This window comes from Platalea leucorodia (assembly GCF_965183815.1).
Source record: "Platalea leucorodia genome assembly, chromosome: 1".
Taxonomy (NCBI): domain Eukaryota; kingdom Metazoa; phylum Chordata; class Aves; order Pelecaniformes; family Threskiornithidae; genus Platalea; species Platalea leucorodia.
Window position 1 is genome coordinate 79,532,374 of NC_138823.1, and position 16,437 is coordinate 79,548,810.

Genomic DNA, 16,437 nt, shown 5'->3' on the forward strand with positions numbered 1-16,437 from the left:
GGTTGAACAAATTTGTCTTGCAGATTAACATGCTAGTCATGCAGTTATCCCATTGTAGGATAAATTCTACATTCTTTTTTGGTAATTTCATTTCTTTATTGCATACCCATCTTATATGGTTGAGTAAAAGGAATTTATCTCTCTGTGCACACCCTCAGCCTAATCCCAGCAGGGTCTGATACGGTGTTGCTATTCTGTTAGCACAAAGCATATTTACATTAGTGGATGAAAAAAAGCCAGTTATACAGCTTGCTTGGATCTGTTCAGAGAAGTAGGATTAATTGGGCCAATTTATTCCATAGTTATTTTATTCTCTGTGATAATTGTATTTAGCTGCATGGTTCCTAGAGAGAAATACCCAAGGTACCTATACAGTGCGTGGGGTAAGAAACAGGTGTACACGCTGAGTAAAGTGAATGTGTACACTGAGGCAGTAGGAAATGCTAGAGTGGGAGTAGGGTTGTCTGAAGTGCCTCCTTTATCTCAGATTTTAGAAATCACTGTTCACACACCGATATGGCACATAAATGTATTTTTCTGGAGTGATTCAGTTGCCATTAAAAAAACAAAACAAAACAAAAAACACAAAAAAAAAAAAAAAAAAACAAACAAAAAAAAAAAAACAAAAAACACCATAGCTGAAGAGAATGGTTGTATACCTGTTTCATGTAATTGTATAGTGGTTAAAATTGCAGAGGTGTGTAATAGAACTACTTAAATTGGCATGAGTAGAGTATGAATGGAATTATATGCATGAGCACCAGCAGAAACAGCAGAAGAAGGGCTAAAAGGAGTATTTGCTGTTTGCGAAAGAGCACTGTATATGTGATTTCATTCAAATCGAGGAAAAACAAACAGACTAAAGATAAAGTGTCAAGAAGATGACAACAGGACTGGAGTCATAAGATATACAGATAAGGAGAACAGGAGAACTGTGAATTTTGCCTCAGGCTCAAGAGGGATGAAAGAAAACAGTGAGGTAAAGACATCCACTTATGAAGAGTATGAAAGGCAAGTCTAAAATGAGTTCATAAATGCCAATCAACAAGAATCCAAGAGATATGATGAGCTGGTGTCCTTTGTCTTCAGTGTTGCTCACAAGTGATGCTGTCCAGACCACTTGGGCGTACATATCTTAGTACTTGTATGAGAGTGAGCAAGTGAAATCTGTGAGGAAAAATAGCTTGCTTAGAGATCAGTTTGCTTAGAGATCTTGTGTAATAAAATCCCCTTCCTATTCCATAAAATCTCACAGTGAGTTTTGTTACACTGGCTTCCTACCAGTGTAGTGTAATTGGGAGTTATAAGGCTTGTGTTCTTTGACCTTTTCAGCCTGGCAGAGTTCACAGCGGTATCTTGCCCCTTTGAAGCTCCCCCACCATGTAGCTAGATAGTAGGCAGAGGCAAACTATTAAAACTCACTGGCAGCAGAGGATCAGTATCCTCTTGCTAAATTTGATTCAGTGACTGTTCAATATAAAACGTGTAAGTAGTACTGACTACAATGAGACTGAACATTTTCATTAGATCAGCTACAGCCATTTTCTCTTTTGTGTTCTAACTAACTCTAGACCTTTGAATTTTGTAGTATTATTTTGTATTATTTTCTGTCCAATATCAGAACTTCAGTGGGAGGGATGGATTGCACTAGGGATATAAGTGTTAACTTCCTCCAAGTGCTGTATTATGTCTTATATAAAAGATGAGCATAAACAGTAGCCCTTTGGGGCATTTCTGGTAGATTGACTCGTGAGAGATGTAGAAACATAAACTTTCTGTAAGTTTCAAATAGGTTTAACCAAGAGGTAATAACTGACCTATTTATTCTAGGTCGCAGAAACCACAGTGTGCTAGTATATACTTGGGTACCTACGCCTGCCTAAAGGGTGGAATGAGAATCTCAAGAATTGCATTTCTGGGTACGGGTGCCTTAATTCTTCCCTCATCCTGTTCTGAGCATCTCTGTCAGCCTCCTGTGGATCTGAACCTAATTTTCTGAAGTAGACTATATACACCGATAGCCTACTTTTAAAATTATGTGACTGAAGAATCGTGGTAAAAAGCTAACATTAACTAGCATCAAGTATTAATCCATAAAACAATTATTTAAAACAGATAATGAAATGGTGAGACTCCTTGCTACAAGATATCATAATACCGAAAGTTCATACAGGTTCAAAATATGATTGAACAAATTAATGGAGGGGGAAAATCCATCAAGGATTAATTAGCACTGAGATATGGCACAGGAACTGAGCTGCTTAGCGTGAAGCCTATGAGAGTGTACTGAGGAAGTATTGCTGCAAGCGTCTTTAACCGGCTTCCATATTCTTCCTTAGGCGTCTGTTGGTGTGACCAGTGCTGGAGACTGAGTCTAACTTAGTATGGCAATTCTTACACTTTGAATGTATGCTTTATCAAGAATGTTCAGTTAAAATAAATACAGCTTTGTTCCATGTGGTTGTATATGGTCTTGAGTTCTGTTAGTTCACTAAAAGTTGAGATTTTTTTCCTTGTCATAAATTTAGTTAGGACACCAGGTGAAAAGAGGGTACCTATGGTCCTTTCCAAGTGAAGCTATCACCAAAATCGAATTTATACCATACTTCTGTTTCTTCATGCAGGTCGTATCTACAAGTGCTTGTTTACTGGCTCTGTGAGCTCACTACTGACACTGCCATTAGATATTCTGTCAACGTAAGTACTTAAACAGTTCAATGCAAATAACTTTTCTAGTCAGGTTTCACTGTGAAAATGGTTGCTTTGGAACTTAGTGTCCCTTTCTTCCAGTTATGCTTGTTATTCTTCCTTCATCTTATGAGAGCAGCTGCCCATTACCCTTTGCATAACAAGATGTATGGCCAACAGTATTCCAGTAGAAATTATTTCACTTTGAAGTTCTGTTATTCAGGATCTTTGGAGATGGAAAACTGACTTTTCATTTACCAGGGCCCATTTTGTAGATTTGTATTTGATGTCAAAAAAACTTACGCTGCAAAATTACACTTAATAATTTAAAAAATTAATTTCCTACAGTTTAAATCAGATGCCACATAGCAGAATATTAATATATATTGCTAATAATATTAATGTCACATTCTGCTTTGTTACATTTTCATATTTTGAATTTAATTTTATCCATCCTGAGCCTCTTATGTGATAAGGATTTTTTTTTTTTATTGGATTGCCTTCTAGCTGACACTTAGATTTTAGTGCTTCAATCACCATATGCTATTGAATATTGCCTATCTTTGTCTTTTTAAAATCAATATTACTTAAAGAATTGGCAAATGCCAACACAACAGAGTTTCAGGCTCGTTCTTACTTTTTTCATTGTCTTGAACCTGAGGAATTGAAACTCAGTTTGAGTAGGATCAGTTGCAAGTCAAGCAAATTTTGAATGAATGTCCTGTGCAGTTCAGCTAAGTCATCTCAGCTGGGCTATTTGATTAGAGACATCAGGTCATGTTATGTTTAATTAATTTTTATTAATGGAGGGAGATGCTTGCTTGAGATTAATAACAGTATTTTTCCTGTTATGTCCCAGTAAGTGTAGATTTTATTTTTATTTTTCTGAGAAGAATCTGAAACAACTGAACCTAGAGCACCTCTTCTCCGGTCTTTTACAGTCTAAGCGAGAAAATAAGGGACTCAAGTATGTGTCAGATTTTAATGGCATGTGAAGCTGTGCTTTGACATGTATTTCTTTGGCAGAGTCAATTTCAATAGCATCTTGTGTCATCTTTTCATTTTGGACTTCTTGTCCCCAGGGTATTCACTGTGCTGTGCAGGCACAAGTGCTTGTGCGGCTGCATGGAGAGCCAGGCAGAAACTTCTTTGGGGATGGCAGAGTGCTGTGGTGGCGTATTTCTTACTTATTTTAAAAAACGTATTGTAGTTGGTTAGTTTCCTGAGCAAATTCACTGTGGTCAAGGAGTAGTGCAAGGGTGGAAACAAGTGGGAGGAGGTATCTGGAATTAGGGATGAGGGTTGCTTAAGCCAATTTAAGTACTTCTTGCATTGCATGAAACCCTAGTTTCAGTTGGCTAACCGAACTTCATTTTGCTGCTGTTTTACTGTTATGGATGACTTGATAGATTAGGATTTATAAAGTATAGGGATAATATCTGGGGTAAAAGACTACCTGAAATGTAGAGCAGTCGAAGGCAAACCCTGCAGTTCCGTTCCTTTGGTTAGGGTAGCTCAGCAGACAAAATGCTTCAGTGGACTGGGTATTATGCATCTAGCCATTTAAACAGATCTTTTACTGTAGCAAATCATTTATTTAGTGACTATTATGTTTCCTTTGCTATTCTTGCAGATTGTTTTTCCTGAACTACTCTTGAAGCTTTTCTTCATATTGAGTCAGATCCTGTTTTGCAGGAATATTTATGTTTAAACAGTAGTAATTTTACAAACCAAACCAGAGCGAAATAAAACCTTTCCAAATCAGTGTTTATCTTGGCACTTAAAACCATTTGTACACAGGTACATACAGCCTTCCTAAAAGAAACCTTCTTTGAACAGATTTTTTTTTTATATTAAATAAAAATAACGTCTAGATACTTTCTTCACCTAGAGACATAAATAAATGCAGCTTTTTGCCTAAATACTAGTTTATTTGTTGGCTTGGACGAGGAGGATCTGGTTGTGGTAGTTAATAGTGACTAAGTTTAGTCTTATTAGCAAAATATATTTGTCATTCATTTTTTTTTCTTTCTTTAACAGGGAGAACTTACTGGCTGACTGTTTGCAGGGCTGTTTTGTGGTAACATGCACTCTGTGTGCATTTATCAGCCTTGTTTGGTTACGTGAACAGATCGTCCATGGAGGAGCACCACAGTGGTTGGAACAAAATCAGCAACAGCCACTCAATGGTGTTGGTCAACAAAATGAGGTAAAACTTAACTGCTCAGTAGTTTATGATAACCTTAGAAAATGTGTTTTTGTGAATAAATACATTATCAGAACCAAACAGTAATGTTATTTTACTGCAGGGTATCTTTATTTGTACATTAGCAGGAGTTGAACATGTGTTCCTGTATAAACTCAGTGACACCACTGTTACATTTTTGAAGTTCTGTAAAATGGAACATTAATGGATTTGTTTAGTATATTTTAGTAGTATATATTTTTGTATATTAGTATATAGTATAAAATAATATAATAGTGTATATATATAGTAATATATAGTATATAATATATATACACTATTAATATAATATATATTATATACTATATATTATATATTATATAGTATATATAGTATATATATACTATATATATAATATATAGTATATAATATATATTATATATTTTATATAATAATAATATATATTATATACTATATATTATATATAGTATATAATAATACTATATAGTATAAAATAATAGTATATTTTTTGTAAAGTAACTTTAACATTGTTTAGATTCTTATGTCTGTATCTTTACACTTTTTAAAGATAATTTTGTGTGTATAAAGCTGAATTGTCAGCCATAGTCAATGAAGATGCAGCTTGCTTTTATCTTGTCTTTCTCATAAGTATTTCAGTAGTTCATGAGGTAACAATTCACTGTTCTCAAAACAGAGGTTTTGTTGAAACCTCTGAAGCTGGAGCTTCTCTGCCCTCCCAACACACACACATGCACCCCTTTAGTGCTTACAGGAGCCTCTTGGGCAGGAAAAGAGGTGATATAAGCAATACATGCATAGGGGGAAATAATTAAAATTTTGTTTTCCTTTGTAATAAATGTCAATTTTTTAAAGACAGAGACAGAGATCTTCAGCTTGATGACTGACTTGGGTTGTCCTTGACTGACCATCTTTCTAATACAATGATAGTTTTCATAAGATCAAGAGAGTTCCCCTCTATTGAGCACTGGTGAGACCACATCTGGAGTGCTGTATCCAGTTCTAGGCTCCCCCAGAACAAAAGAGACATGGACTTACTGGAGTGAGTGCAGTGAAGAGCCAACAAAAATGATTAAAGGACTGGAGCATTTGACATACAATGAGAGGCTGAGAGAGCTGGAACTGTTCAGCCTGGGGATGAGAAGGCTCAGGGTGACCTTATTGGTGTGTATAAATGCCTGACGGGAGGCTGTAAAGAAGACGGGGCCAGAGTCGTCTTGCTACTATTGAGTGACAGGACAACAGGCAGTAGGCTCAAATTAAAATACAGGAAATTCCATTTAGACACACAAAAAAAAAAAAAAACCACAAATGCAACCAAAACCCATCCCGCACAAAAAAAACAGATGTAGGTTTTTTTGTTTGGTTGGGTTTTTTTTTTGCTGTACATGTGATCAACTACTGGAACGGGTTGCTCAGAGAGGTGGTGAAGTCTCCATCTCTGGAGTTACTCAAAAGCCAACTGGAAACAGCACTGAGCAACCTGCTCTAGCTGACCCTGCTTTGAGTAGGTGGCTTGACTTGACAATCTCTAGAGGCCCTTTCCAACCTCAGCTACTCTGTGAAGAAGTCTGAATGTTTGTCTTCCTCTTTTAAAAGGTTTAGTGGTCCCAAATTTAATGCTTATGTAAAAAAATACATTATTAACATTTTTTCAATACTATTCGTTTTTTCTATATACAGGATAAAAGTACAGAGAGAGGTTGATCAAGTTAACTGAATACTAAATCCTGTTTCTGCAGGCTCAGGCTGTTGTAAATGGAGGTGTTGAAAACGCTGTGCTTGATCAACCTGCTAACCCGGCTCCTGAGAATGTAGTTGTAGGTGAGAACCCTGAAATTCAAGAAGAACAAGTAGATGAAGAGGAGGAGGATAATGAAGATGAAGAAGATGCTGTAGTAGAAGATGCAGCAGATGCAAACAATGGAGCACAAGGTAACAGGTGACTCAAAACAGTAATGTTCTAGTTCTTTTTAAATATAAATGAAACCATTGAAAATGGAACTGTCATAATTCAAGGAAGCTGTGTAAATTCCCAGTTCAGCTTATTTATCTTGTTTTTGCAAATTTCGTATATTTCTTTTGAGTGCTGAAGCATTTGCTTGCTGAAAAGCTATCAGCAGTTATGAGTGGAACGTTACGCACTTAAGTCTTTTTGTTCATTTAAAACATAGCACGGAGTGGTTACATCTTGTTTTGGGTGAGTCAGCTGTAAAAATGGCCATTGTCTCCTCAGATGACATGAACTGGAATGCTTTGGAATGGGATCGAGCAGCAGAAGAGCTTACTTGGGAGCGAGTGAGTAAGAATCATTTTCTTGAATTGAATAAATCAGACACATACTTGAAATGATTATCCATTTGGGATAGATTTGGATACCATTGTCTAGTATGAAGACTATCAGTAAGAGGCTTTAGTGACCTAAAAAAGACATTATATTAAAAACAAAATGTTATTATGCTATTTGTTAACTATCAAAAAGGCATTTATTTGATTTGAAACGCAGTAGCAGCTTAAAACATGTTTTAGCACAGACTTTTCTGAAGTCTGCAACTTGGGCAGGTTTAGAGATGAATTGCAGCTTGCATTGAGGATGCTAGGTCAGATTAGAAGCACATAGGTGTTGGCGTTATGTATAGTTTAATGGTTAATTTTTGTATTCGTGAAAGCGTTAAGCTAAAGAAAATAGAGAACCATAAATTTTGGTTAATTTATTTTATTTACATGTTTGCAAAAGACAAGTGTATTTCTTAAAAAATGACGGAGCATTTTAATGTAACATTGCTTCTGTTTTGTTTATGGATCACAAGTTCCATAATTAAAGCATGAGATGCATGTACACAGTAATCATAGTGTAGAGACTCAAGAAGTAGGTTTTTTGTAGCTGGTTTAGAAGAAGCCAATGTCTGAGTTCAAAGCTCACCACATGCAGCAAAATCTACCTGAAGGTAGGTGCAGCAGCTTCATGTGATTTACCAGTGTCTCTAGTGCCTACGGCAGACAGTTGTAAAGCTAGTCACTGTATTCCTAGGCTGTGATATAGTTGTTGCCTTGATTGCAGTGTAGTAGAAATACAGTTTTCATCACAAGGGACAGGTCTTGATCTTTGTTTTGTGTCTAGTGAAAGCTTCTTCATTTGTTTTGAAAGATGTTTAGTGGAAAAGGGCATATGTAGATTCAGGTTTCTGAACCATTCTACTATGTATCTCAAGATGAAAGTGTTATATTTCTGAACCCAATTTATGCGCTGGGAAATGCTGATGTACTCCTAATTGAAGATATTGTGCTGCCTCTCTGTGAATATAGAAATCGGTTTCAGCAAACCCTTATAACCATTTCCAACCCTATGTGCTGGCGTAGGCAATAGACATCTAGTTGGAAATTAGTATCAAAGGTGGGGTGGGCTTTTCTGCTATTTTATCTTGTGAAAATAGCATGCAAGCTTTCTGAATTTTCAGAAGTATTTGCATCTTGGTTTACTTTGTAAAATATGTGCAACTTTAATATCTTGGAACTTAGTGCAAAATCCTGGTACAAAATAGCCTTGAACCTGGTAATTTACAGCAGTAATTGTGGAGTAGGAGTGTCTGGATTGAAATAGTAAGAAATCCTCGAAGTGGGGGGAAAAGGAGAGTTATTGGGGTTTGGTTTCGTTTTTTTTTTTTTTTTTTTTTTTTTAATAGATGCTCTGGTTTTGGCTGTTCTGTGGATGCTTCCCATAACAGCTGTGCAGAGGGATGGAGGATTTGTTTCCCGTCTTCCCTAGCTGTAACGAATTATGTCGTAAACTTAATAACATAGTGTAACAACATTATCCTGTTACTAGTTGCTTTTATACATTGAAACTAAAATATTAACCTTTGACTTTTCTCAGTGCAACATAAACTGATACTTTGCAGCTAGGAAGCAAAAAAAAAAAAATCGCTCTTGTATTTTAATATTGAGTTGTTTAAACATGTTTTTAAATAACAGTTCAATCACTAAAATGTTTTGTAAATACAAAATCTTTGTTAGTCTTCAAAATCTTGGAGAGACATACCCTATAAATTAATTGATTATGTGTTTGGTTTGCCATATATAAATACATGTGTATTAAGATATTCCACATGTATATCACTGCCTTTGATCAACTGAGTTTACTATGTTGAACAAGAACTTAGTTTCTCTCTTTATCTTCAAGAATTTATGTCCAGGTTATGTTGGTCGAGCAATAAAAAAAGCTTTTGAGTGTATTGGACATTAAAAGTTGGCGTGGAAGAGGCTTCTATGCGGCTTATTTTAGATGCGTGTCACTTAATTTTTCTGATGAGTAAATAAAATTAACTTTCTTATCTTCACAGATGCTTGGACTTGATGGATCTCTGGTTTTTTTAGTAAGTGAAATCCTGCGTTTCAAAAATTTCTATAGAAGGCTTTTTTTTTAAAGTAAACTGTATTTTTTAAAATTATATCGTTCTATTTGAAATCCCTATTTTCATATGATATATGTTCTTTAAAGAGAGACTTTCATATGATGTGTCGTGTTCAAGCAGACTGTCTTTTTAGGAGTTTCACAGAGTAGAGTTGTGTGTGTGTGTGGCATAAAAGTGGAATTTCTTAAAAGACTTTTGGATCACGTACTCCACTGTAAATAAAAATTAGAGCCTTTAAAAAAAGCATACACTGAAAATACATATCTGTTCTAGCCTTAAGTTTTGCTCTTTATGTTGTAATGAAAATAGCGTCCATTCAGATTTTTCTGATTTTCCCTAATACCACCAGAATGCACTAGTGAATTCTTAGTGTAGACTAGATTTTAAAATTTAAGATCTTCAGTTATGTTTCTTGATTTTATTTAGGGTTGGGGTTTTTTTTTCTTGTTCCTCCCTAGAATTTTTCCCCTCTTGAATATTATTTTAATTAATATCCGTATCAAATCTTTTTTTAAAATCTTCACAATAGTCAGTCTATCTTGTGGAGCACATATCTTTTAAATTGGTTCCAAAAATCTTTATGATAATTTAGCAAAGCACTCCTGAAAAAGCTATTGGCTTTTTAACACTTGTCTGTGGGTGAACACATGTTGATTATCTCCCTGACAAACTCTTACATATATAATGCATATCTTCTAGTGGATTTTGTCATAGCTTATTTGAAGGGCTCGCTCTGCTGCCCATCCTACCTGACTGTTGGAGATGTCTAGCTCTGACTTCAGGGTCAGGGGATAGAGAATGCAAAGAGTTGATGGCAACAAAACTTTAACCCATCACAGCTACATTCATTGGGTATCATCTGCCAGGTCACTTACTTTTAAAAAGAGAAGTCATTTATATTTTAAAGAGGAAAAAATGATCTGTGCTCTCTTCCAGCAGTATAAATTTTACTTTATTTAATGTGTGAAAGAAATATAATTCCTAAATAGGAATGTGTTTCTTAGATACTGTAGTGGACAAATGTCTCATATCTGAAATAAAACGTCTCATATTTTAATGTAGCGTCTCATGTTTAAAATAATGTAGCTTATTATGTCATTAGTGACTGACCTTAATTAATAATGTCAAAAGAATTACAATTCCAGTGTACTTATGGCTGAGTTCACATCTTAGCTAAAAGTAATATTAAAAAACAGAGACACGCTGTCATTTCTAGAGTGAGAGCTGTCAGTTTTGTTAATGGGTTTCTTGTGACAAAGTCTAACTGTTAAAAGCTCAGATTAACATTTTCTCATTTATAGAATAAATATCCACATACATTTCGTATAATTGTTTTTAAGGCTGGAACTATTTATATTGATTTTAAAATAAAAGCTTATTTTTACAAAATAAGGATATTAAAGCCAATATAAATGCTCTTATCCAAGTACATGTCCATGAATGTAAACAGATGCTTTCATAATCTGTCCTCCATGTTTTGGTCTTTGTGTTAGAGCAAATTTCTTGACTCTAACATGAGATGTGCAAGTTCTGGTAATAATAGGCAGTTGAAATAAGAAGTTTAGATATAAAAGTAAAGTAACTTATCTAAATGACTGATATTTATGTACTGTTTCCTTGTCGTCTTCCTCCCTCCTTCCCCTATACTTCTTGCAGGAACATGTCTTTTGGGTGGTATCTTTAAATACATTGTTCATACTTGTGTTTGGTAAGTATCATTTGCTCTTAGGTTTTAAAAAGATCCTTCTTTGTAAAGTGATAATGCAGGTTAATTTTAAGGCTGTTCTCTCAGAATAAATGAAGTTGTGACATCTAGAAATGGAATCACAAACTAACTGGGAATATGAATAATAAATCTTTATTGCTTCTAGTTTTGTCATTTTAATTCCTTTAAGTGAATAGGTTTAAAATAGGAAATCTACAAAAGCTTAATGATGTCAGCCAAAGCACAGGAAATAATATTTGTTTGGAATACTGTTAAATTAAAGCAGGAACCTCCTGGAATTTAGCTTATGAGCAAATGCAGTACTTTTAGGAATGGCTAGGATGGTGGGGTTTTTTTCCTTATAGTTTTTGCTAGATATAGTTAAATTGCTTTTTCCATCAAGAAGCCATTTTTGGGGCTCAAAATTGAGAGGGACAGGGGCGTGCAAGAACATAGTTGAATGTGTAGAGTTGTCAAATATACTTTCATGTTGTGTCCAAAATTACTATGGAACAGCTTTCCTTAGGTCATACAACTTAGACTGACTTAAATTTTAGAAAATAGTAAATTCTAATCAGTGGTGTATTTTACTTTATTTTCTATTCTCCTTCCTGTAGATGCTGAAGCTGAACTGCAACTTTAAATGTTTGCAAGACTCTCTCTATTTCTAGTACAAGATAGGAATATTTCCATGTTCTGGTTCCATGTATAGTTAGTGCTAGGAAAATTTCTTGGACATAAAATTTGTCACAGCTTAAAAAAACAAAAACAAACAAACAAAAAAACCCCACCAAACTCCCCAAACCATAAGTGTATATTTCTCAATCATTTGAACCCTAAAAGAAAAGGGTAAAATGCCTGCCTTATTATAAGTAGCAGTATAGCAGTAAGCTCTCCTTTGAGAGTGTCTGGAATTCCTATTTTATATTTACTGCTTATAATATGTAGGGTAAATTTGCATTTCCACTCTGGTTTTACTGCAGAAAGGAGGGTAACAAATTTAGAATTTTTTTTTTTTTTTTTTTTTTTTAAAGACCCTCCTGAGAGGCATTAGGCTGTGATTCAGATTTTTTTTGTTTTGTACCTTACACCTGTTGAGTGACACAGGAAAATAATAGCTCTTCCCTGTGCCTTAATTTTGCCTGTTTTGCTGCTAACAGAAGCTTCTGGATTATGGTGCTTGAGCTCATTAGTGTTGTTAATGTGACAGAACTGTGTGCAGAAGCAGCAGCATTTTAGTGACAAGATAGAGCATTTTATACACTTGAAGAGATACCAGACACAAAATTTCACTTGCTCTGAGTTATAAGTTTAGAAAGGGATTGGTTATGTTGCTTTGGTTTTTTGAGTGGTCTTTCCTGGCAGAAGAGTTTGAGCTTTAAAAACTGATGTCATATGGTAGATAAGAAATTTTTGCTGCAAAGTAAAGCTCGCAATACTGAACCAGTGATTTCAGCATCTAGTTACTGAAATGAATCAGCAGATCAAAAGAAAATAAAAAGAATTATCATATATATTTAATTCACAAAAAACTATGAAAAACTATAATTGTTCTAATAGGAGTTGGAAAATACTTGAATTATTTCTTTCTGATAATTAGTCTATTTTAGTCTCTAGTTATAGCAGCTAAAAAACCTAATTAATTTATGATAAAATTTAGGCTTTTTTAATAAGTAGATAATAACGATGAAATTTCTAAATCCTTGATTTAAATTCATTAATAAGTGAGTAATAAGAATAATTAATAAGGTTGTCATATAGATGTGTTTTCGGTAGCTCTAAGTGTGCTTTAACAAGTGGGAAACTAACAAGTAGAGAAGAGAAGGGGAATGACTTTCCCAAGCAAGTAAGCAGGAGATCTGGGAATTTAATTTGTGCCTCTCAAGCCTATTTTTAATATCTTTCCCACTAAGTAATACTGCCTAATTTACAACTGCCAAATGTCTAGTTATTCATAATTACAGTCCTGGTGAGGTCAAATGTCACAGGAGGTACTTTCTAGAAGATAAAACAGAAGGAAAGCATTTGGAACCTTAATTACTGATCCAGAAATTCTATGATGTTCGCTTGGATAAGTTAATTAAGTTCAACTCTAATTCATATTTTCTATAGCTCATTTTAGTACTCACAGAGGAGTTTGTACTCTTTCATGCTCTTTATTAAAAGGGGTCTATTAGAAATTATCTTTTAAAGAAAGTTATTTAAAAAAACATGAGAAACTGTGCACTATAATCTCATAAAACACTGTCAAAAAGGTATGACTTAAGTCATGAGTCTGATACCTGTAGGAGTCATGAGTGTGATCCCCCCCCCCCCCCCCCCCCCCCACTTTTCTTTCCCTTGTTCTTACTGGGCAGGAAGTGCTCAAGTCCTCCTCCTCCCTTTATCTTTTACATTTTTGCTATTCCCAGTAACTGCTGGTTTCTCTGAAAGGGACATAAATTAAAACTTTCAGATCACTGATTAGGGTAATACAAGTCCTGCTGAATCTTTTCCTAGTTTTTTTTACATATTGGTCATATGAAAATGAGGAGGGGAGAGAAAATCATCTGGCTTTTCATTTGAGGGTATGTTTAGTCTACAGTAGTCCCCACAGTGGATTATCATGATATGTTGAAGGCAATATAGGTGAAAATAAAAGCTTGCAGTTACTGCAGCCCTTTTACTTCCTATTGACTCCCTCTACTCCTGTAGGAAAGTGATGTTGAATTCTGTAGTCCTTCGTAGCTTGGTTAGAAGACCACAGAGTGAGCTAAAACAACTGCTTGATCCTGTTGCAAATACACAGGTCTCCAAAAATGGGGAAAGTGCTGTGTTTTTTAATTCATTCCTGCTGAGACCTCAGAATTGGCAAGAGCGAGCGCTCAGGACTGATGACAGTCGTTAGTACATTAATTCAAAGTACAAGACTTCTCAGTTGCTCCTCATCTCTTCACTGGAGCATCATCTTTCTACCCCTCATCTTCTCTTCCCTTTCCAAATTTCTGCAGGGATTGCATTTTTCACAGTATTCTTAAGAATTAAAGCACTAAAACTGAAACCTCGCTAAAGCAAATCCCATCTGACCAAGATGTAAAATGGCTACTTAAGTCTTCTAGTGCACGGGAAAGTGAATATACAGAACAGGTTCCTACAGCAGTCTATGAGACCGATACCACCCTAGTATGTAAGACAGAGAAACTGAATTGAACACACAGCAGGATGAACTAAGACGGAAAAGACTGTCCTTTTATTCTGTGTAGTTTTGTATTGTTTGTAGTCTTTCAGTGTGAATTCTGATCCGATTATCAGTATTTGTGAGATTATAGAAATATAACACTTGCAAATATTTGCACAAAAAGTGATTTTATTTTTTAGTCATTTTCACACCATTGATGAGAAGTAGAATAATTACCATGTTACAATACACATCCTGCAAATAAGGCTCCAGTTAGCAGTTTTCATGGCCTTTGTTTTCCCCTTCTTTCTGCTTACGTTATGCAGCATTTTGTCCATACCACATTGGTCACTTCTCCATTGTTGGCCTGGGCTTTGAGGAATATGTAAGTACTGTTTTCTAATTTCAAAATGAAAAAACCTGCTGCTATTTATTTAATCACAATATTTTTGTAGCATCCTTCCACTTTTATTTGTGATTGCAAAAGTAACGTGTAGTGTCTCTCATTTTTTCTCCTCAAACCTTTTTTAATCTGTGATTAAAAATGTTCTCACTCTTTCCAACTTCCTCCATTATTTACATTTCAAGTGAGGTTTTCTCCTTTTACAAAAAAATGCATACGTTTTGGGGTTTTTTTAACAGCCTCTTCTTCCTAATGTATTTTTTAAATTTGTGTACTGAGTAATTTTCATAGTTGATGATAATAGGTAATGAAAGCTAGGAGGTAGTGAGGTAGTGTAAGGTGACACCTTTTGTTTCATATATAGAGGTGGTTTCATCTTTGAAGAAAGTAGTTGTTAGGCTTTTCTAGTAAATGTAAATGTAAACATTTTGTGCTCTTGATGGAGACACCAAAAAAGTAGTCGATTATTAAAATATGTAAAAACTAAAGAAACTTGTCATGCTTCTTGAAGAGTTGAGATTTGGAATTTATCTTAATTACATAAAAAGGAAATGTAATCTTTTGAGACTGATAGACTTTGCCTTTTTTTCCCTCCCCTCCAGGTTCAAGCATCTCACTTTGAAGGCCTGATTACAACTATAGTCGGATATGTTCTGCTAGCAGTGACTCTAATTGTTTGTCATGTATCCTTTTGTCAGTAGTTACCTGGTTCGGATTTTACATGTAAGTCATTTTTTCTGGCTGTATTTTGAGGAGGCACGGTTGTGTTGCAGATGCAATTAATTTAGCGTTTTGCTCTGCTCTTTTGGTGAAATTAGAAGGTCTCTTCTGTTCTCTTGGACATTTGAAAGTTGTCAGCGTGACTGCATTCTTCAGAACACTTGCACACATTTAACAACGCAAAATCATAGGCTTTTGTGCTTGCTTGAAGGCGTCCAACTAAATTTTGAAGGTCTGTCAGAGAAGATGAGTATAGAACTATTGTTTTTTCCTCACTGTCCTTACGCTATTGCTCTGGGTTACGTAGTTCCAGCAGAAAGAGAAATGAAGTTATGAAAATAAGTAGAGTACGATGGGAAATTTATGCACATCTTTTTGATCCTGCCAGATCTGTAGAGTGTGGATTGTTTTAGTTTCTCTTTTATGTCTCTAAACCACTGAGAGTTTGCAGCAAGGATTTATTTCAAGTGTTAACCCTCATTATTACAGAGAAAATTAAGTCATGGTGGAGTCCTGAAAGCTAGAAGGATTTGGTCAGAAGTAAGAAGTCTGCATTCTAGCTGCATGTTTTTAAAGGTTCTACACCAACTTCAGTTTGAAAGAATCAACATTTGTTAGTAGTTTTCTGCTCAAGAGCACACAAAGCTAACATCACATTTAGACCACACCAATGTGCAGTGCAAACGTGGTAAAACAGTTGATTGGCATCTCTCTGTTTTGCTTCCTAAAAGAAAACAAAACAACCCCCCAAACTGTAATATGCATCCAGCTTTTCCTGGAAAAGGTGAGAATTTGTTTCAGACTGCATGAAAAGGAAAGCTACCATTTAAGGTAGGCCTTCAGTTTTGAAAGTTGCTTACTCATGGCAGATGTTTTCAAAGGCAACTGTTTATTTCTCGAGAAAACTTTTGGATGCTTCAATTAAGAAGGGTGGTAATACTGTTATTTATTTATTCATTTATTTTAGATGCATGTTTGGGGGGGTTATCCAGCACATCAGATTGTGACTTCCAGAGTCACAGCCCACTTTGAAAATAGAGCCCTGATAAAATACATACTTCCTGTTTCACTTTTGTCTTTCGTAAAATTTCCTGTTGCTGAAAGCCACATAATATAGAGTTTCATATT

The 16,437-nt window shown here is 35.2% G+C and overlaps 1 protein-coding gene across 6 annotated transcripts in view; it reads left to right on the plus strand.

The window, feature by feature from the left end:
- The window catches only part of MARCHF6 (membrane associated ring-CH-type finger 6), a 57,065-nt gene that overhangs the window by 16,668 nt on the left and 23,960 nt on the right, over positions 1 to 16,437 (plus strand). For all 6 annotated transcript variants that reach the window (XR_014228774.1, XM_082317668.1, XM_082317670.1 and 3 more), the window contains 8 exons: positions 2,625 to 2,697; positions 4,729 to 4,897; positions 6,655 to 6,847; positions 7,149 to 7,210; positions 9,253 to 9,285; positions 10,981 to 11,032; positions 14,513 to 14,571; positions 15,192 to 15,272. Coding sequence is in view for 5 of the 6 variants with exons in the window: in XM_082317668.1 (XP_082173794.1) it covers positions 2,625 to 2,697; positions 4,729 to 4,897; positions 6,655 to 6,847; positions 7,149 to 7,210; positions 9,253 to 9,285; positions 10,981 to 11,032; positions 14,513 to 14,571; positions 15,192 to 15,272 (722 nt within the window). In the remaining variant the exon portion in view is untranslated. The remainder of the gene's footprint in view (positions 1 to 2,624; positions 2,698 to 4,728; positions 4,898 to 6,654; positions 6,848 to 7,148; positions 7,211 to 9,252; positions 9,286 to 10,980; positions 11,033 to 14,512; positions 14,572 to 15,191; positions 15,273 to 16,437) is intronic.